Raw genomic sequence first — 23,663 nt, forward strand, 5'->3', positions numbered from 1 at the left:
AATTTATCACTGTCTGTAATAAGAAGTATTTAAGTGTGTATTTGCCCCATCGACACCCCCCCAAACCCTAGAATAAACTTCATGAGAATGAGGATGTTTTAGCTGTTCACTCAGTTCCTTAAACAGTTCTGAGTACAGAGTATGCACAGAATTTCTTAAACTAACGATGGGATTATAAGCACAATTCCCTTAGAATATAGGCAAGAAAACAACTCCGTGAGTCTAGAGGTAAAAAGAAACCTAAGCATAGAAGAGATGTTACAAAGTCTGTACAACTGATGCTCTATCGTATAGTAACTAAGAACACAGGCTTTAAACTTGGACAAAGCTGAATTCCAGTCCACTTATTAGTACTAACCTCATGGGTCTACTACTAACTCTCTATATAAAATTTATCCAATATAAAATAGGGATAATAAGAGCACCAACTTAACGTTGTTATTAAAGTGAATACATGTGACAAAGTGTGTAAAATATCTACAGCAGCAAATAAATGCTTGATAAAAGGGAGCTAACATTTTTTTAAAGGGAGCTAATAACATTATCATTATTACCATCATCTCACTCAGGTTCCAGAGCCTAATATTTCCCAAAGAATTTCTGGTGAGACTGGCCACCTAGTTGCTAAATCCATACAGCTGAGAAGTGGCAATTTAGAGAGAGAAGGCAGTTGCCAAAAGTGAGAGTAGTAAAAAAAGATGGGAGGAAAATGAAAGTTTTCCTGAGGCATCACAGCACAATAATAATGTCCTGGGGATGGTGCTTCACCACTAAGAAAATAACGACATTATATTTAATACATTCAAGATGGGAAGAAAATATAATTCTCAAATTATGACGATTTATTTCAAAATGATTCACACACTTTCTGTGTGAAAGATAAACTTCCATTACCTTCAAAATTCACCTCCTACAAAAAAGGAGTCAATGAGGCATTATTCTACAGAAGGCCTGGATATCTCTGTGTAAAAACCCATCAGTGTGATTTATGCCAATCTCTCTAATCTTATTTTTGACACCCCATTAAAGATCAAATTGTCTCAACATAGGATCATTCTTCTCTCATAATCTGAAACAAATCTCCAGTGTGGACTTCAGGGAGGTAATAAATACTTCATTTTACTGTATCAGTGATATTGCCTCAACCCTGTAAAAAAAAAAAAAAAAAAAACTACATTTATTTATTTCATTTCCCTTAGTGACGTAATAATAACCAGGGCCCTCCCTCAGAGATTAGGAAGAAAATCAAATTTTAAAAGCAAAACCACATTCCAAATTTCTTAAAAGATATTTTTTTTTGTTCAATTCCTTTGTAAAAACATTGGTCACCATTTAACATACAGTGGCAACAAAATGCACCCAATTTACATGCATCAACAAGTCAATAAATCATAATACACAGACAACATGAATTTCAAATGAACAGTACTAAATAGCTCATGTTGTATTTAACTATAGTTATGGTGCCTCCAATAAAGAAATACGAGAAAAAAGATTCCAGTTTTAATCTTAAATAAGGTTATTTGTGACAGGTGCCATGAAACAATGATTTTATGAAGTCATTATCTTAAAGGGAACCACTTTTCAGAAATCACTTTGTGCAAAGCACCAATACTCACATAGGATAAGATCTTGAAAAGATGTGTACCTTATGTTAAAGACAAAAGGGCTCCATTTCTTAAAAATTAAATATCTGAATGATTCAAATTTTTATTATGCCCCCAAATTTATATATCTTTCAACCTGAAGGTTATATATGCCATGTTTTGACACCTTAAATAATTCTGCAGACATTCAGCTAAACTGAAGGGTTCTGTAGGACTGAATTACTTTCAAGAGCAAAACGTGAAAACGTGTAAAGCCCTTTCTAAGCTCACAGGCAAGGTTTCTGGATATGGGATTTAATTAACAAGAAGAAAATTTAAGCACCACAATAAAATACTTTTTAGAAAACAAAAAAGACTGGCAATATACAAGTTAGGAACAAATGCACTTAGACATTTACCCCCCCCCAAAAAAAAAAAAACCAAACCCTGTTTAAATAAGCACTCTATTCCTACCAGCTAAAATAATTAAAAAATTCTTTTTGGTGTATACATGGTACTATGTGGAAGATAAAAACCACAATTCTGTTTAAGAAGTCAAGTTCCATAATCCTAATTTGATCAAATGAGAGTGCTGTATTATTTGTACATAATAAGAATGTTATATACTTATTTTTATATTATATGATTTATTTTCTTCTTTTCCTTCAAAAATCTATGATTAAAGGATGGCCCTAAATTATTTTTAAGTGTAGAGAGGATAATTTACAACAAATTGCATTGTGGGAAAAAACAGCCCCTCTGAAAATAAGAGGTCAAAGTAAATATGTGCAAATAAAATTTTAAGTAACTGTAAATACAGCCATCTTAGAAGTTTCCCTTCTTTTGCATCTATCAAGCAACATAAATAATTTCAGTGGCCCAAACAGTAATTTTCAGTTTTTCTCCTCCATGATGTGTTTACTCTTACAAGTAAGAGTAATTTTTTAGCATATATAACAGGCCACATGCTAACAAATTTTAAGGGCTCATAAAATTAAAATTTATGACTCATATATAGTTGTACTATACATGTCAAATATGCAAGGCTGAAAATAAATAATTTCAACCTAGAATATTATTTAAACATCACAAGAAAAGAACAAAAAAGATTTCTCCTTACATAGCTTTTGACTACTAGACTATTCATAGCAAAAAAGCAATATCTAAAATATTTAGTCTTCACCTCAGAGTAAGTTATCCATAAATAAAACTCACTAAACGAGATGAGACATAAGGATTATGAGTATGGAGTACTCCGATTCAGTCAATTCAGATGAGACGACGCTCACCTCATCTGAGATGAGAATGGGGAAAAAGAAATCCATCCTAAACAATAGACTCTATATCTCATTAACCTTCCAAATGTCACTTCAACTTCACCACTTATATCATAAACCTTCTTGACAGTTCCCATTTTCTTTTTCTCTAAAAAAATTTTTAGCCTCTTAATTTCCAACTGTCAGGTCAAACCCCTTATTTTACTCTAACTCCACAATCCTCATTTATAAAAGACCCTAAGATAATCATTTTCTTCCCCTCAGGAGCAGAAGCTATGATGTAATGATTCAAAATTGAGAAATTGGAGATTTAAAAAAATCAATGAAAATAATACACTTACTAACATACACGGTTTTATGTAGTAGGGACACCACATAATACTTATTCTGATTAACCTCTGGCTCTTGAGACAGTGAGGTCAGAAAATTCAAATGAGTAATAGATACTTAAAATACATAAAGTGTGTGTCTATTTTGAATAGAATAAGAATTTTAAAATGACTGAAATTATATGATTGTATATGTTCAGTGTAAAATAGTACAAAATTGATGTTGCCAAATAGAGTAAAAAAAAAAACTTTAACTTATATGAAACATCTTAAGTAATGTGGCAAAAATTTCAAAGCTGAGTTGTAATTAGAGAATAGTGACAACAGAAGATCCTTTCATGCATGCATACGCATGAAGTAACAAGTATGCAAAACCCAACTCAGTACATCAATGGCTGATACTTAAATGATATTTTGATATAAAGAAAAAGGTAAAATGTTGACTACAATTGGTGAAAAAGCATTTCAACAATTTACACAAAATGGATACTAAACATTTTGTTAAAAAGATGTCCTAAGAAAACCAAGCCACAATAAGTTAGTGTTTTCCATAATACATGCTGAATTATTTGATCCCATATCTATACACTGTTATTGTCTTAATTCCTAAATGTTGTGACAGCATATTTAGTAATTGAGGTACATCAGTTTACATCTTTTTATAAATATTCTAAGAGGGTTAATTTTTCGTTTCCAGTTTTTCATCTTCTTCACCTCCTCCAAAGAAAAGCAAAGGAAACATTCCTAGAATGCAGCCAATAGTCACCCCAACAGCTTTGCCCTAAGGAAACAAAAGAAAACATTTTTTGAAAGTTATTTTATCCCTGATAGAAGAATCCTTGCCTAAGTCTCTACAATAAACAATTTCTATGTGTTATAAAATTCAACTGTAACCGCATTTCTTTTGATCATAGTAACTTAAACATAAAAATAAGCCACATATGACAAAGGAGGCAAGAATATGCAATGGGGAAAAGACAGTCTCATAACTGCTGTCAGGAAAACTGGACAGCTACATGCAAAAGAATGAAACTGGACCACTTTCTTACACCATATACAATAATAAACTCAAAATGGATGAAAGACCTAAATGTAATAAGACCTGAAACCATAAAAACCCTAAAAGAAAACATAGGCAGTAATCTCTCAGACATCAGCCTTATAGCAACATTTTTCGGGATCTAGTCTCCTAAGGCAAGAAAAAACAAAAGCAAAAATACAGAACTGGGACTACTTCAACTAAAAAGTTTTTTGCAGAGCAAAAAATATCAACAAATGACAAAGCAATCTACTCAATGGGAGAAAATATCTACAAATGATATAACCAATAAGGGGTTAATATCCGAAATACATAAAAAACTCATACAACTTAACACTGAAAAAGAATTTGATTAAAAAATGGGCAGAGGACCTAAAATAGACATTTCTCCAAAGAAGACATACAGATGGCTAATACGAAAAGCTGCTCAATACTACTAATCAGGGAAATGCAAACCAATACTACAAGGAGATATCACCTTACACCTGTCAGAATGACTCAAATAAAAAACACAAGAAACAAGAAGTGGAGAAAAACGAACCCTTATGCACAGCTGGCAGGAATGCAAACTGGTACAGCCACTGTGGACAACAGTATGGAGGTTCCTCAACAATTAAAAATATAACTACCACATGATCCAGTAATCACACTACCATGTGATTACAAAGAATACAAAAAACACTAATTCAAAAGGATGTATGTACCCCTGTGTTTATTGCAGCATTACGTACAATAGCCAAACTATGGAAACAGCCTTAGGTGTCCACTGATAAATGAACAGATAAAGTTGTGGTGTACACACACACACACACACACACACAAATATTATTCAGCCACAAAAAAGAATGTAACAACATGGATAGATCTAGAGGGTATCATGCTAAGTGAAGTAAGTCAGTTAGAGAAAGACAAATACCATATGATTTCACTCATATGTGGAATTTAAGAAAAAAAATAAACAAAGGGAAAGGAGAGAAACAAACCAAAAACAGACTCTTAACTATAGAGAATAAACAGATGATTACCAGAGTGGAGGTGGGTGAATAGGTGAAGAGGATTAAAAATATACTTATCTTGATGAGCACTGAGTAATAATATAAAGAATTGTTACATTACTGTATTGTACACTTGAAACTAATTTAACTTGTCTTTAAAAAGACAAGAAAAAAACAAGCATTGGTGAGGATACAGAGAAAAGGGAATCCTTGTACGCTGCTGGTGGGGAAGTAAATTGGTGTAGCCACTACGGGAAATAGAATGAAGGTTCCTCAAAACATTAAAAATGAAAATACTATATGATCCACTAATTCCATTTCTGGGTATTTACCCAAGGGAAAAAAAAAACACTAATTTGAAAAGATATATGAACCCATATTTTTAGTGTAGCATTATTTATAATAGCCAAGATACAGAAGCAATCTAAATGTCCATCAACAGATGAAGAAGATATAGTATATATGTATGTGCACACACACACATACATGTATGCAAGTATAAATGTATACATACATTTGTATATGTATACACATGTATACATGCACACACACAAACACACAGAGAGACAATGGAGTCTACTACTCAGCCATGAAAGAGAATGAAATCTTGACATTTGTGACAATGTAGATGGACCTCAAGGGTATTATGGTAAGTGAAATAAGTCAGACAGAAAAAGACAAATAACATGATTTCACTTACATGTGGAATCTAAAAAACAAAACAAATAAAAAAACAGAAATAGACTCATAGATATAGAAAACAAAGTGGTGGTTGCCAGACAGGAGGAGATGGAGGGGATGGGTGAAATAGGTGAAGGGCGGTAAGAGGTACAAATTTCCAACTGTAAAATAAGTAAGTCATGAGAAAGTAAAGTACAGCATAGGAAATACAGTAAAAAATGTAACAATTTTGTACGCTGATAAATGGTGACTATACCTATTGTGCTATTTTGTTAATATATACATAACTGTTGAATCACTAGGTTGTATACCCGAAACTAATATAATATTGTATGTCAACTACGCTTCAATAAAAAAAATAAGTTACAATAGGGTTCTAAAACAAGTAATATTTAAAGTTCAATGCAACTAGGAAAATTGCCGTGAAATAACACCAAAGAAATATTCAAGTAGAAAAACACTTCTTAGAAATTGTACATACATTTTATCATCTGAAGATAGGAAGATAGGGGGAAAAAACTCACCAAATACTCTCAATATATTTGGATTTGCTCCTTTTTGTATATATTCCTTTTTCAATATTTATCCCCAGATATAGCTAATTATATGTAGGTCTAATACTTATGTAAACATAGCTTTGTATTCTGTCTCAATTCTTCCCCCATAGCCACCTGTTCTAATAAGCCCTTTGCAAACTGTTTCATAAACTTATTATCAAACTCCTTAAATTCCACTGAATTGATGGCCTTTAATGTTTAAAGCTCTCCTTATATCATTAAAAATCATTGCTACTTTTTCGCCAGTGTGATATTACAATAAACATTTCTCTGTATAGTTCTTCCCAATGATTTGCTTAAAAATCACATAACATGAACATCTGTGCATATTCATAGTATAATGAATACCATGCTATCTATTCTAAGCAAAACTGACAGCAACTACATATATACCAATTGAAATACAGTTGATCCTCAGACAACAAAGGTTTTAACAACACAGGTATGGATCTACTTATGTGGGTTTTTACAGTTCAGTACTATAAATGTTTTTTCTCTTCCTCATGATTTTCTTAGCAACATTTTCCTTTCTCTAGCTTACTTTATTCTAAGAATACAATATGTAATCTATATAGCATACAAAATATGCGTTAATCAACTATGTATGTTACTGGTAAGGCTTCCAGTTAGCTATTAGTAGTTAAGTGTTTGAGAAGTCAAAGTTATACATGGATTTTCAACTCATGGGGGTTGATGGTGCCTCAACCCCCAGGTTGTTCAAGAGTCAACTGTATATGTATAAATATATGTAGTATATGTATATGTATATGTATATATACACACCAATTTTTTTACAACCATACCTACACTATGAACACTTTTAAATGTTTATCTTTGTAAATAATTTTTAAAATTTGAATTTCTATGATGACCATCAGGGTTAAATCTTTTCAGGTAAGTTTTAGTTCTTCATACAAACTTTACTGAGAGTCTACTATGTGCCAAAGTCTGTGCTAGGTACCAGAGAAACAAAAACTAATTAGATGCAGTGTCTCTATCTTTTAGGAACTTCCAATTAGTTATAAGGAGAAAAGCAAATAAATAAAACAAATTCTATCAGACATTACAGGTGCTATGATAGCTACATAATCAACAATCTTGAATACAATGTTTTTTCTTATATATCATCCATATTTATCTATCAGACCCTTCAGGGTTTCTAATAAATTTCAAGATTAGACATTAGTGTTTTGACAACAGCTTGCATAAAAATTTTCAACTCTGTTATTTTTGGGTTTTTGGTGGTAGTGATAGTGATGGTGGTGGTGGTATGCCCATGCTTTATGTTAATAGTCAGATTTGTCATTTTCATCATGTCATTTCATTTCATCATCTCTTTTTCATCAAGCTTCAAAAAGTATCACTCTTACAGAGCTTTAATAAGCAGAAATTTTCTTCATTCCAGATGCTAAAATTTAATCCTAGATCCTTATCTTGACCTTAAACTTTATATTCATTTATATTTATTTATATACACAGAGAAAGATTTTATTTAGATTTATGACTTTCCCATATACATGAAATGTTCATTGCTTCTTCTACTTCTCACCCATTCTGTTAGAATGCTTGTTACTATTTTCCATGGAAAGCAAGGGTTTCCTCCTGCACTCACTCTAGGACTGCCAGTTAATGAGTTCCAATCCAATTATCTCAATGAGGCATAAAGTCAATAGGGCAGAGAGGGAGGAAAGAAGTGGGATATCCTTTTCCAGCTCTGTGATTCAGAACCTGAAACATCTTTCCACTGAAAAATCAGTTACCTATATATTATTATCAGGTCTTATGATAGTCTAGGCCTTACAAGTAACTACACTAGGGCTAACCCAAGAACTTGAGTACATCTGTAACACAGTTCGGAAAGAAAACATTTTCTGAATTTCAATCAGCTGAATTATAAATGAGGTTTTAAAATATAACCCATATCAACAGGAACCTGCATATTCATTTGCATTTATTCCATTATGGGTAAATTTCAGAGTTAGCTTATGCCATGAATAGATTACTGATCAGTAGCTTAAATTACTTCAGGCTATTCATTAATTGAATGTTACTGAATGTCATGTTACAAGAGTACATTCAATCCTAACATAAAAGAAGAGTCAACAACCAAGAAATAGAATCACTTCATATGCTAGCAGAAAATTTCAAAATACACACAGATACACACATTATCTATCCATCTGTTATCTATCTATCTATACACTAGCTTAGTAACTGAAGTACTTTTATAATAGGAGAAGGGAATGGACCTGCTTATAATATAGAACGAAAAAACAATGATCAATTACATGAGAAGAAAGCCAAGGAAAATCTTCTCTTGGTCCCAAATGTAGTGCTAAAATGTCAAGCCAAATTGCTAGAATGTTAGAATATCCTGATTCCTCAACATTTCTAGCAGAAATCAGACAACTAATCTCACTTAAATTTATCTATAAATTGCAGGATATGGATACATATACATGATTTTCTACACAGAAATAGGTGAGTCTAAGGTGAGGCCTGAGATTTGCATTTGTAACAAGTTTCCAGGTAGGGCTGATCTTTCTGGCCATGGCACTACACTTTGAGAATCACGGTCCTGTATAATCTCACTTTCTCCCATGATTTTAACTATCACCTTTTCAGTCAGTGTGGCCTGCAGTGACTCTCCTATTTAATCCTGCAAGCTGTCTCTATCCCAGCACTCTCAATCTCTTTTACCCTGCTCTTTCTTTTTTCTTTAATTCCTTTAACATTTGCAAACTTTTGGTACATTAAACATTTTATTTATCCAATTTTTTATGGTCTTCTCTCCACTGCTAGAGTGTAAGATCCATAGAAAAAAAGATCTTGTTTTGTTAGCCAATATATTCAAAACTCCTACATGTGTACTATGCATTTAGTAGAAAATAATGAATATTTGTTGAAAGAATAATTGATAATACTCATCATCTCTAATTCAGACCTCTCTAACTTTTAAGCCAAATGCCTACTAGGTATTACCACTTCAATGTCCTAAAGCATCTCAAATTCAACTTACTGAATCAAAAAAGATCTCATAGCCTTCCTTAACTTGTCCTTCCTCCCTTTTTCTTGACTTAATTGGTGGCACTGTAATATATCTACTTTCCTTCCTACTTAAAATTCTTCACTTAGCACTCCATCACCTAGTTATGAGGTTCAAGCTCTTTAACATAGCTTATATGGTCTTTCCTGTCTGATCTATCCTTACTTCTCCAATGCTGTTTCCTACTGCTGCTTCATCTTCAACTAGTAAGTATTATACTCCAGCAATACTTAATTTCTTGTATTTCTCTGAACATACCCTGTTTTTATCATGTCTTTCTACATGCTAGTTAATGTACTCAGAATTCTCTTGTTCACCAGTAAACATCTTATCAATAATACACAAATATGCTTAGATCCAATAAGCACCAAGAAATGTTCCCACCAAAAGACATTTCTCCCCACAAGTATGAATTCTCTTACTTGTGCTACTGTTGTATCTAGTGCATGATTCTATAACTGCATATGTCCTACAAAATTATAATTTGTTTATATGCCTTGTTCTTCACCTAAACAGTTCTCAAAAGTAACTATAATTCATATTCATTTTATGTCCTTCAGTCTCTAGTACATGGCATATATTCTTAACTGAATCATATAAAGAATATTCTAAAAATCAAATACACCTACACAAAATAAACAATAAAAAATTAACCTTCTTCTGAAAACTGCCAAAGCTTAGACAATTTTGTTAAACACGCCACTCAAATCAAGTTAGTCTCAAATTTCTCAAAGGACTGAACTATACAGTATCTTGCTCTGGCTACCTGAATTCATTATCATAAACCATTTAGAGTACTTACAAAATGTGTACTAACACGTGTTTGCCACATGTCCACTTGTTTTGGTGTAAGATCAGGAATTGACAGACCTAATCTGGAAGCCAAAGCTTCAACATAGCCTGCAAGTCTTTAAAAAAAAAAAACAGAAGGACAGAATGTAAGTTTTTAAAGAGACACACAAATGTCATTAAATAAACTAATTAGTACAAAAAGAAACCAGATAATTTTACACCTGTAACTGGCACTCTAGAAATGGAGTAAATGTTTTTAGAATTTTCATTTTTATTGTGCATAAATATATATAGTTTAAAAATATGTTATCATTAATGTATTCAATACATAAACTAATTGGCTTAGAGTAATTATTCTCTTTTATGTATGTATGTATTTATTTAGAGAGAGAGTGAGTAAGTGGGGATAGGAGAGTGGGGGGAGGTGAGAGGCCAAGGAGGAGAGAGAGAGAGAGAGAGAGAGAGAATCTCAAGGAAGCTCCACACCCAGTGCAGAGTTGGACATGGGGCTCAATCTCACAACCTGAGATCATGACTTGAGCAGAACTCAAGTGTCAGATGCTTAACCAACTGAGCCACTCAGGCACCCCGCTCTTTTATTTAAAAGATTATTTCATAGTATATACAGAATTATTGCAATAAAATTGCAATTATGTACTTATTCCAAATTCAAAGCAAAGCACATTTTCATTTCATATGATATAAATTAATAACCGTCACCAAAAGCAAAAATTTCCAAAATTTATTAGATTGATATATTAATAAAAACAGCCTAGAATTTTGAAGGCAATCTCAAGTATTATCAAGTTTAACTTCCCATCATTTATTGGATACAAACTTACTTTGTGAACTACAAGGGAAAAAATTTGCCAATTAAACTATGCATATATCAGTTATAAGATGGATCCCAATATCAGATATGTTAAGTTCTACAAAAAAAAAACTATGTACCTAAGAATCAATAAAATGTAGTATTTGTTATTTAATGATATTTTTAAAGGCAGAGAAGAAATAGTTCTAAACACAAAGACTCCCAACAAAATCTTTATCTCTAATCAAAAATAACTAATGATACAAGCTAAAATTAAACGGCTTTAAAAGCTATTAAATCACTTAGTTCTATTAATTATAAAAAGCTATCACAGCAGCTATAATATTACCAATATTAACCTTAATGTTGGAAATGGGGAAACAGAATGTGTAAGGGGTGATATCATTATAGATTCATGTCAGGAATCTGAGAAATATAAAATTTCTACCCTGGCCCAGATGCAAAGAAACTTTGTGTTTTAAGAGTAGCTTTAGCCTCAAACTCCAGTACAGAAGTCTCATACACAGGGTTAGATCACTTATAAAGCTGCTTCTTCCTAGATTATAGGGCTAAGTAAACTACTAGACTCAAATCCAAATCTCAAAAATTACCACTCTCATGAACCAAGGAAGGAAGAAATAGAGCCAAAGACTGAGCAAAAGAGAGTATGTTTATCACAATAATTAATGCCAACTTAGTCTAATTTATACTTTCCAAGCTTCCTTAAGCTCAGGAGGCAGCCCAGACCATGTGCTGCGTGGAAGAGAGAATGTAAAGTGAGTAGGAGAGAAAGCTGGCCTTTTCTAGTAGGCGTCCTTGCTTTGTTTCATCATTCCTGTCACATGGAATAAAGACAGCAAAAACTGGCCAAACCCATGTATGATCTGGCCATTACTACTTTTGAAAGTTCCTTTTTTCCAGAAAACATGCCCAGTCGGGAGCCTCACATTTGAGCCATATCTCTTATCTTTGAGCTTAGTGAGAGAAGGGTAGGGTGAAACAATGATGAAGTTCTTGGTTTTAATCCTGTCTTACCTTAGAAATGTCTATAAAATACATATAAATACTTCAATAAATGAAAAATTAAACTCTGCTTAAATTACAGTCATCTTACAAAAACTTTGTGCATCTATCAATCTCCTGAGAAGATTTTAAACACAAACTCCAGGTCCTTATACCCAGAGGTATAACACAGGCATTTATATTTGATGCACACCAAAGATCTAGTACTACTGATTTACAAATATTAAATTTAAAACTTTAGTTTGAAAACATACACAATAAATGTCCCATATTTTTTATCTTTCTCAATTAAAGAATAGAGAAGAGAAAGAGTAAGTCAGTACACACATGCACAAGTGAACAGATGAATGTACCTACCCAAGTCCAGCTAAATCTGACACAAGATTTCCCAAAGCAGCAGCTAAAAAATTGAGAAATGAGTAAGTGACTTGTTACATGAAAGTCAGAAAAGTCATCCTAATATATCGCTATAACATCAACAAAGCACTGATCTGGAAGAGTAATCACAGTTTCTGAAACTACAACTATATCCAAAGTAACTCACTGGATAGCTCTGAATCTCAAGATTTTAAAATAGAACACAAGTCCTTTGGGATTATACTGTTCTATTTCTATCAAATAATAGGTTTTCTTCTGTTGTGGTAGCCAGTTTCCATTTTGGTTTCAATATCTATACAATATTTTGAATTTTATCTTTTATATTTAGGGAAATTTGGATATTTGGAAGTTAAAGTAAAGCTTTATGAATAGCTCTGAAATTCAAGAAAATCATAGAGAAGAAATATCTCTTTCATGAACTCATCTACTCACAATGCTTTCCAAACAACAAACACAACACTTGAACCATTCCTAAATTTCACCATCATGAAAAACAGATGGTAACTAGGAGAAAGACAGTAACAGAACCAAGTTAGATTTCAATCTTATATTTTCTTCTTTGGTTTTTCTACCCAACTTGAAAATAAATTAGTACAAACAAGAGTAAAAAAGTTTTGGGGTAACATTGAATTAAGAGAAAAACTGATTTTAACATAGTACAGCATTGTTACTCATTAACTAACATAAAGTACCTAAAATTTCTCAAGAAAAAAGTGCTACATATACAAAATTAAGAATTAGAAGAACAGGATTAAGGAGACAAACTAATAGACATTTCAATGAGTAAACTTATTCAAATAAATTATCCTCTAGTAAATCTAAGCTGCTAAAATATTTTATAAATATACAGAAAATGGATAATAAAATGACTATTATTAAATACCTGCCATAGTTGAAATTCCCAAAATAATTCCAATAGACATCTCAATATGGGTTCCCTGAAAAATGATTATAAAGAAATTAATCTTAAAAACTAATGCTGAAGTGACTATAAAAAATAGTAAAGTATTAAAAAACAGAGAGACTGGTTAAACCCATACATAGGTTATTGCAGCAAAATTATATATATAAAATATGCAGAAATATTCATATAATGCAGTAATGTACTTATCTATTAAATGTATGCATTTATGAGGAAACATCAATATCACTTGATTCATTAAAATTACTTTCATAAAAATAGCAAAAACATAATTACAATACAAATAGCAATATAACCCATCATTAAAAATCTAAAATTTATATTTTCCAGCCACAAAGAAAGATTCTTTAAACCTCTTGGAACACAAAAATCAACTCACCTAGTTTTAAATTCTGAATGATACATATATATTATTGTTATTTACTCTACCAAAAGAGTTTTAAAAAAAAAAAAAAAACAGACTCAACTAATTTCTAAGGACCCAAGAGATCAAACGTCAAAAATTATCTTTATATCAATGAGTCCTTTAACCATTAGGTAGTAAGACCATATGATTCATTTATAAGCAACAGATAGAACCTCAGTAAAAAAACAAGACTCTACTTCATTTCCACTGAATTTACTGAGAGAGTTTTATACTTTCCACATCCACCCCGTTCCTTTATAGACAAGAGAGATTCATATTTGTACTTCCATTTTAAAGAGAAGGAACTGAAATGAAGAAGGTTAAACTATTCTAATGGGTTAATACATAGAATAAAGAAGAAATCCTATGATCTACTGTGCTGAGTTCTAACGCTTGGGCAATGTTGCCTTAAGTAGATTTAATTTTCCTCCTGAAGAGTGATGCTTGAAAATTTTAAAGTAAATTTTTAAATCTCAATGATACTTACAGAGAGAGAAAAAAAAGAACACTATCTGGTATGTAGAAATATTGCATTACTTAATTTTTTATAAAACTGAAAAGAGGCTGAGTTGAATTTTCCTCATTTTTCTCTTGCCTAGGCCTTTTGGCTCCATCCCTTTAAAACACAATTCTTGTTGGATATGGAGAGAACAGCCTGATGCATAAGTCTCCTAAGTATTTAAAATCACAAGGAAGGTTTTAAAGGAACCCCCAAAAAACAGATTTCTGAAAGAAAATGAACAGAACACACGTAAAGAGTAAAGATGTGTATCTTTATATACAGATGGGAAAAAAAAAACTCACAAAAAACTGGAGCTAATATAGAAAAAAGGCACCTGACAGGTACAGTACATAAAAAATAAATATAGCTTCTTTAGCAGCAATGAATCATTAGGCATGCCCTAAGAAAAATCTGTTTGCAATACATGTATTTAAAAAGTGTTTAAGTGCTTAATCACTTAGTTGTATTTAAGAAACCTGAAGGACCTTCTAACAACAAAAAAAGCTTCAAACAAAGTCAAAGACAGATTGAGGACAATAGACTACTAGTCTTTACTTTTCCCCATAGTTACATCAAATTCTGTTATACATCCAATACTAGTTATCTTAAAATTACATCTGGTTCATCACCTGAATACAATTAAACTACTCTAGAATTCTAATGAATTCTATTCTAATTAAATTGTAAAAACGTAATCCAAAAAAAAAAAAAAACCCACCAAAATATGTTATAAAAAGCAATACCAGTAATGCAAAAAGAGAATATAAAGCTATGAAACCAAAGGCTGAGTATGAACAGCAGCCAACAATAAAGGTCAATCTATTACAGGAAGTTACATAGGAATTTGTTTTGATGACTACAACTAGGATGGCAACCAAAAGAATACAACAGGAAAGAGGAAAACATCAAATGTCAATGACATGATAGAAAAGAAGAATCAAATATTTCCTTAACCTACTATCTTAAAACAGTCAATCTGTCCCACAATGTTAGAAGGCAATCAGTGTTTTTAAAAAATTAAAAGGTGAAAAACATTCTTAAGATAATGATGACTATTTCCCTATTCACAGATTCTAGAATTATATTATTTAGGTATTTTAGTTTCAGCAGCCTATTTATTATAAAACTCTTTGGGAAATTTCACTGTTCCTGAACTAGTTTGCAATGATCACTGAATAACAAATTTCCCACACAAATTGCTCTTCATCAGGTACTGAAGCCAGTGATTTAAACATTTCTTTCAATATTATATGAGTAAAAACTAGTATATGTCCCTGAAACTGAATTTCAGTGTAAACTTCAAGAACACATATTAATTACTAACTTGGAGTCAAGTATCTCAGACCTGGAAAAATAGCTCACTCTCAGTTATACTAACAATGAGACACAGGCCCAAGTAACAGAAAACAGTAAACAACATAATAATTTGACTCTAGAGTGTGGGTGTTTCACTGTGTTGGTAGCTGTATTTAGATGCAGATTATCTGTTACTTTAGATATTTATTTCAAAGAAATAACACAATGTGAACATTTTATTCAGGGTCTATGAAGCTACCCAGTTTCCCTATTCTGAACTCTCTTCAAAATCTCTGTTCACTTTTTTTTTAAAGACCCTATTTTATTTATGAGAGATAGAGAGAGAGAGAGGTAGAGAGAGAAGTAGGCTCATCACAGGGAGCCCAATGTGGGACTCGATCCTGGATCCCGAGATCACGCCCTGAGCCAAAGACAGATGCTCAAACGCCAAGCCACCCAGGTGTCCTATCTATGCACCTTTCTTTATACAAATATATCATCTCAATACTTCCTTGTAGAAAGGATAGTCTTTCAGTATTTGACTATCCAAGGTCTGCCCTACTGAGGTGGAAAAAAATAAATATGAAGGTAGTAGTGTAGATACTAGCTCTCAATTAAGAGAAACTGAAATATTGAGTTGTGTAAAACCGAAAGATAGATTTGTCACAGAGAAACTAAGAACACATCAAGAACTATAGCTTATAAATCCATAATAGTGATGTTTTCATTATAATTAGATATGACTTATTATTTATTAAATAATCTAACCAAATTTTAGTAATTTCACTGAAAGCAGTGTGGTTCTAAGTTGCTGAATATTCAAATATATTTTCTCAAATTCACAGATATATAAATTTGCCAATTTAATACTTATATATATATATATTAGGAAAATGTCATAATCAGTCAAAAAAACTAGCGTTCTGAAATTATATCTTAGAGGCTCTTGCCAGGATGCTTTGCTAAAGAACTATGCAGTGGGCACTCTCACTTTCAAGTTGTGTGCATGCTAGGGCACCTTCTGTGACTATTTAGGCAGCAGGATACATTCTTATTGTGTGAACATAGGTGAATAGCCAGACTTTCTGGATATCTGAGCACCATTAATCTGGACATAAGATGAGACTATATAACAGCAAAAAAAAAAATTCATTTTAGATATTCTTTTAAGAATTTGAGATATTCTTTAAGCAAATTTTATAATCTACACAATGTAAATCATACCTTTAATCCCTGTTTTGAAACCAAATATTCTATTTATGTCCATCTGTAGTACATGTGACCTCCAAAACACCAAAAAAAAAAAAAAAAACCACCCAAACCTTGCAGCTCTCATATGTATTTTTCTCACATTCAATAATCCTAAAATCATTTTTTTTAACAGTCTCTTACACAACAGCTACCATTTACCTCATTTTTTCAAGTTAGAGTCAGTGAAAAGAAGTGGATAAAGCACTGGGCAGTTTTAGAAGACTTGCATTTTAATACATGGACTCATCTCTGGCTTTAGAAATTGAACCAATATTGGTATTCATTAACAAAAGGTGCCACTCAATGGTAGGAAAGGTAAATAAGCCTTCTCTGAGACTAAACACTTTTAAGGAACACACTTACATTAAAATGACTACAGCAAAGGGGATTTTTTTTTTTAACACTACAATGGAACAACGACAGAAAGGAGATACACTCAGTGTTCTCAACTAAAACTTAAAATATCTTTCTATTAAATGGATAGACTATATCAAAACACCCTTTAAAACATTTCTGCATGGAAAAACTAAACAAGGAACTAACCAAATAACATATATGTGATGAGAACTGTCAATAAAATTAAAGATCAGAAAACTTATATACTTTTTCCTTTAATAAGAATGTTGAAACTAGAGAATAATATAGACCTAATAAATATGTGTTTATTACTGTCAATGCTTTACCAAAAGTCTTAATGATTAATATATACAATGCCTTAAAACTGAATGATAGTCTGATTAACATGAAATATAATAAAAAAATAGCCTTGTTCATTATGATGTTAATTAAAATTTTATAGCTAGGATATATAAATTATTAGGAAAATTTAGACCACATTACTTTCTTTATTAACCCAAAATAGAAGGGGTGAAAGAAAGAACTTACTGCAACAATCATAATTGCATTATCCAAAAAGCCAAACCCTATGAAAGGTATCGCATTGTGGATGAATACTGAAAAACATCAAAAACAGAAAATATATTTTAAGATTTCTGTAACTTCAAATAAGAAAATAGACCATATGATTAGTCTCCTAAACAGATCTGACAACTTTTGAAATTTGCTTTCCATTTCCCATAGCCAAACGATTCTGCTCCTGCTGTAAGTTAAACTACTTCCTAGAAGCTACACTGGGGACACAAAACAAAATTAAAAAACATGTAACATGTAAAAATAACTGTGTTAGACTTCTGACTTGTTTTCTTACTAGCTACACATACAAAGTACATACAGTTAACAGGAGAACAAATAAGTAAATACATATTACAAGTACCATGTTTTTCCTGTTTATTGCTATTGATATCAAACTGTTTCTTATACCTAAAGACTAATATCATAAAATTAATCTCCATATTAGAAATAATTTTAAAACACTCTGAATCAAATTTCAGGGAAGCTACTGGTCACTTTTACTCACTAATCAATTTCTGGACAAATGTGAGAAAAATATAATTACTCATCTATATTAGCCATATATATGCGGCTTTTCCTCCCCTCATAACATCAGTATTCCTGAAAGCTTTCACAAACTATTTGATTTAAATAAAAATGGAATTTGGCTTCTTACTAACAAAGGCACATCTTACCTTATCTATCTAATACAGAATCTGAATGACCTGACATAACAGAAGTGTAACTAGGAAGAACTAATACCTATATGCTTTTTATACATTCATTCTCATCTTTTTCATATTTGCATCTTCAGCACATTGCAGAATGCCTAGTGCATAGCAGATACTCAATGAACATTAGTTAATTAAGTTGAGGACCACTAACCTGGAAAGGAAGAGAATTCCATATTAAGAGAACTGAAGGCAGACTGTGAAACAGATTAAAAGCTGGGATAGTTAAAAGACTTTATTCTAATTCATCTATAAAATTGCCAAGATAGAGCCAACATCAATTCAACTGATGACTTTTTAAAATAAACATCAAAGTTGTGAGTTTTATAACATATCCAAAAACTAGTCCCTTAAACGAATTAGCTGTATGTATTCAGTGACATTAGAGTGTCTTTCCTTTTAATGCATTAAGTCCACAGAAAGTATAATTAAAATATAATCCAGAAGTTATGGAAGTGTGACATTACTATCATGAGTTCTGCACTAATCCAGGGAAGGCTAATAAGTAGTAAACAAAACAAAATGAAAAACGCTTCTACCCAAAACCACTATTGAAGACTAAGATCACAGGAAAAAGGTATATATATCCTAGATCATTTCATGTCTTCTTGCTATCAAGAGAGAATGTTCAAGATAAAAAGTAGCATCTTTTTAATTATAAAGAATATTATTTTTAACAGTATTATTTTAAAAGCTATTAAAGATGGTAAAAACCAAATAGTACATTAATGAAATGGGATTTTTCAATTAGAGAATCCAGCCTTAGTTCTTTGATTTTAGCTAAGTCTAGCTGCTTAACTACTAGACATTCAAAATTTTATTATAAGCAACTTTGAAGTATAAAATATATCATGTTTTTATGCTTAGACCAAAATAAGTGTGTCTATAAATAAAAATGTATTGTCATTACAAAGGAAAAAGTATAATTTTCGAATTGTTACATAAACATGTACTAGACACTCCAGTGGGCACGAGATACAAAGATATGTAAGAGTTGGGTTACCAACGCTCAAGAAGTTTGGGTATGATAACATATTATATCAATAGTTAATTTCAATATAACAAAAAAACTGATAATAGTATTATACAGTGCTATGGACATGAATTTGCATGAACCTAGGCTAGGTGGATCAGGAAAAACTGCCAGGGGAAGAAAAGTTGTAAAAGAATTCTTAAATGTTTTCGTATTTAGGAAAGTAACTTCTTCCTAATATAAATTATATTCTACCTCTGAGAGAAAAAAGAATGGCTAATTAATAAGCTTTTAAAAATTATATAGCTTGCTCTCCAGTATGTAATGACCTCCTATTAAATTTGTGATTTCTCCAATTTCCTTTGGGAAATACTACTCTGTAAAAGCAAATCACATCTAATATTTAGCATTCACTTACAACCTACTCAAATTCACTGTACCGTTAAAATATTCTCTTCTTTTACTGTCTTTATAAGATCCCAAACTGCTTTACATTATGCCAGTATTAGCCTTGACTATTTATTCCCATCATAATCAAGTAAAGAAAGTACATCAGTACCATTATAAGCTTCTTCTTCCTGGTGGTGTTAAATGAACTTAACTTTCTTCATCATCATAAACAGCAAGCTGTAAGTATTTTCTCTATCAGAGAACAGTTCTTATGTAGCCCTGAGCCCAGACTTTCTAGTTCTGAAATTACCCAATTAAATCCAAACTAAACATAACCATTTTTTCTGGGAATTTAGAAAATCCTACCATTAATATAATTTTATTTCTGGATGATAACAACAGTTTAAGAATGATTGATACTGCTAACAATATTAGAAATTCCATTAGGGTAGAATGGGGTAACTGGGTGACGGGCACTGAGGAGGGCACTTGATGGAATGAGCACTGGGTGTTATACTATATGTTGGCAAATCAAACTTCAAAAAAAATAATAAAGCAGGTAATTTACTGAAAAAATATTGTATCTTAAATCAAGTTTATAAACTTTGTTTCAGCATGAGATAACCCATATACCTGAAAAAATTAAATTTACTGACTCTTCTATACTAACAGTAAATTATATAGTTATTTCAAATCTAAAAGATAGATGCACAAATATTTAACAATTATAGAACCATTACCATATCTCAGCTGTCCTGGGGTGGGTGGTGGAGCTTCCAATTTTTCTAAAGGGGAAAAAAAGGGTTTAGGTCAAGAATTAGTTACTATAGCATGCTTTCTTTTTCGCTACAATAAAGAAAATACCAGCAGATTTACAAAGTGGGAGAATATCAAAGTTTATTCACAAATTTTTGTAGGTTAATAGGTCAAAATAATAATACTTGGTATGGGTTAAATTACAAGGCTAGAAAATAAAACTGAACTTTAGTTACATGGAACCTATAACCTATACCCCTGAGTAATCATTAGTTTTTCATTTTTGTGTTTTTTAAGCCCTTGCATCTATGTAATGAGCCTGTTTACATTAATTACAGTAAAAAAATAACCTTTGAAATATAGCTACCCTTATTTAAGATGCAATGATAGATGACTTAAGTAATATATATACAAACAGAAAAAAGCAGAAAAAAGAATATTCAGATAGACCTAAATATCCTTTAAAAAAATAGAAAATAACATTTTCAAAGCAATGTATTACAACAGTGACTTCACTGGATGGTGTTATGTTCCTTAATCTCCCCTGATAATATACTGAATATTTTGAGTCTTGAAACCTATATACTATTGGATAATATAACATATTCTATACAATAACATGACCAAAAAAAGTAGGATGCTATTTAAAATCACAAATAACAATAAATTATAATATATAGCATAATAAACACACATAGTCTTCCCAAGTATAAACCAAAGTGTCTTTAAGTGCCATCATTAAATCTAAAAATTAACAATTATTATAAAGAAGCAATGTATCTAATCTCATAACAATAACCATCTCACCATTTGTATAAGCACAACAGTAAGCGATGGTTAAATGGCAGAGAACGTACTTTCTTTATCCTCATCCAGTCCAAAAGAATTAACTGACAGTCTATGGAAAAGAACCCACACCTCAGGTCACATTATTCTAAAGACTTAGTACAACCAGACTGTCCAAGGAAACACGTACAAACTGGATATATACTTTCTAAAATACTTATTTTATAATCTATGACAACATAAAAACTGAAGGATTTAGTTTTAGGAAAGTAAAAAACAAATCTCCACTGATAAGCTATATAAAAAAGAAGTAGCATCCATATTTGTGAATGGCATTTTACTGAAAACACATATAGTACCAAAATGATTTTACAATAACAAGTACACTAATACCCTAAGTTCAATTTTCATATTATTCAGAAAGTTCTAAGAATTCAAGTTTGTTATGTTTTCCCCTTTTTTAGAAGAGTTGTGAAATGAAGATATATTAATCTTGGCAGAATTTCACATCTTATTAAAATATATTCTCTATTTATTGACTAACACCATTACCTCAAGATCTATTTTGAAAGCATGCAAATGGTTTTCCAAATTTTAACAAGGAATATAGGATACCACTGTAGTCCACAGAGTTTTCTGGTGAAGTAAACATGCAAAAGTGGTTACATACCAGAACTATTTGCTAGTTGCATTACTCTCATCATCACTACAGTTCTGACACTGTGAGGAGAAGTCCTTGTCAGTTGACTGGAACATCTTGAAATACCTAAAAATTCAACAAGCAGGACCTTCCCAATAGAATGAGAATATAGAGAGTCCTTGCTTTTACGTCTTCAAATTCCCTACATATTCATAATGAGCAAAATACTTTAAATATTTTACAACTCTTATGAAGAAAGGATAAGAGTTAGGCAAATGTATAAGGTGCAGCAAAAACAACCAAATATATAATTAACATTCCTAATCTTCCTTTCATATTACCCATAAGGATTAAAAAATTAAAACTAATGAAAAAATGAATTTTTTAAAGACTGAGAAAGAAATATAAAGGAAACAGAGCAGGGAGGAAAATCATTGGCACAGAGACTAAAGTAATATCAAAGCAGAGATTCTGCCTCCTGCTTCACAAAGAGCCTATTGAGTAGCAAGAGGAAACATGAACATTTCCTAGAAAGTGGAAATTATACTGGAAATTATCCATAAAATTTTTTTAAATCATAAATTGATAATTTTGAGGACTTTGACACTGTAAATTACTTTCTTTACTTTGTTAACTGAATCAAAACTATATCAGAAGTGAAAAACACTGGATGTACTATATACAACAGAACTCAGTCTTGGAAATAAACCCCCACAATCTATGCAGGTTTTAAAAATCTATGCAAAGTTTTCTTTTGAATATGGTAAACTATCTATACTTACACTGGAAATGTTTCATTAAGACGACTTTGGAGTTAGAAAAACTAGTTCTTTTCAATTTCTCTGTGTGTGTGTGTGTGTGTACATCACACTTCTTTTTCTACCTTAAAAAAATAATAAAACCATTAAGATTGTACTTCACACATTTTCCAATGATTTTAACTTTAAAAATTCTGGTTCTACTTCTACTATTGGCTTAGAAACCTCCTACAACACCAGTTCTCCTGCACAGGGGAACTATAAACAATATACAAATATATAACAAATAAGTAACTACCTAAATGCACTAGAAAATGACTAAAAACAGGTTGATTCTGGAAAGGAATCAACACTTAGAAAAAGGAATGGAACTAAGTGAGATACCTGCTTACTGCAGCTTTTGGCCTGAGGGCAGACCTCAACTCACAATATATAGGGCAACTAAAACTCAGACAAAAAAATCTTCAGTCTTTCTGGGCTGAAGAAGCAGTGGACAGGGTACAAAATAACCAAAGCCACTGGAAAGTGAAAGGGGAGTCCTGGAAAGGATAGAGTTAGAAAGGACGAGCCCTAAATTCTGTATATACAGAATACAGTTCAAATATATGGCTGACCTGTGAACCACACATTTGAGTAAAAAACAAAACAAAATGCCAACTAAGAATAAAATAATTGAAGATTTGAGTTACACACCAAGAAAGAGTTTGCAGTATGAGCCTAACCATCAACTGCCTGCTCAAACAAGTAAAAACAAAAAACTGATATTTTTTAGAAGAATAAAACACAATCCCGAGTCTCTACAACATAACTGCAGCAGTGACTAAGATATAATCCAAAATTATTTCAC

General features: G+C 31.7%; 1 protein-coding gene across 5 annotated transcripts in view; it reads right to left on the reverse strand.

Moving 5' to 3' along the window:
* The window catches only part of TMEM65 (transmembrane protein 65), an 80,864-nt gene that overhangs the window by 18,469 nt on the left and 38,732 nt on the right, over positions 1-23,663 (reverse strand). For 2 of the 5 annotated variants that reach the window (XM_077847142.1, XM_077847145.1), the window contains exons 2-7: positions 22,089-22,184; positions 20,617-20,661; positions 17,777-17,844; positions 13,398-13,452; positions 12,494-12,536; positions 10,313-10,418 (exon numbers count right to left, since the gene is read on the reverse strand). In XM_077847142.1, the coding sequence (XP_077703268.1) occupies positions 10,313-10,418; positions 12,494-12,536; positions 13,398-13,452; positions 17,777-17,844; positions 20,617-20,661; positions 22,089-22,184 (413 nt within the window). Of the gene's footprint in view, positions 1-1,276; positions 3,974-10,312; positions 10,419-12,493; positions 12,537-13,397; positions 13,453-17,776; positions 17,845-20,616; positions 20,662-22,088; positions 22,185-23,663 lie in introns of those variants that run through there. The other 3 variants (XM_077847141.1, XM_077847140.1, XM_077847143.1) reach the window with 3 other exon arrangements.

Source organism: Canis aureus, chromosome 14 (assembly GCF_053574225.1).
Source record: "Canis aureus isolate CA01 chromosome 14, VMU_Caureus_v.1.0, whole genome shotgun sequence".
Lineage (NCBI taxonomy): Eukaryota > Metazoa > Chordata > Mammalia > Carnivora > Canidae > Canis > Canis aureus.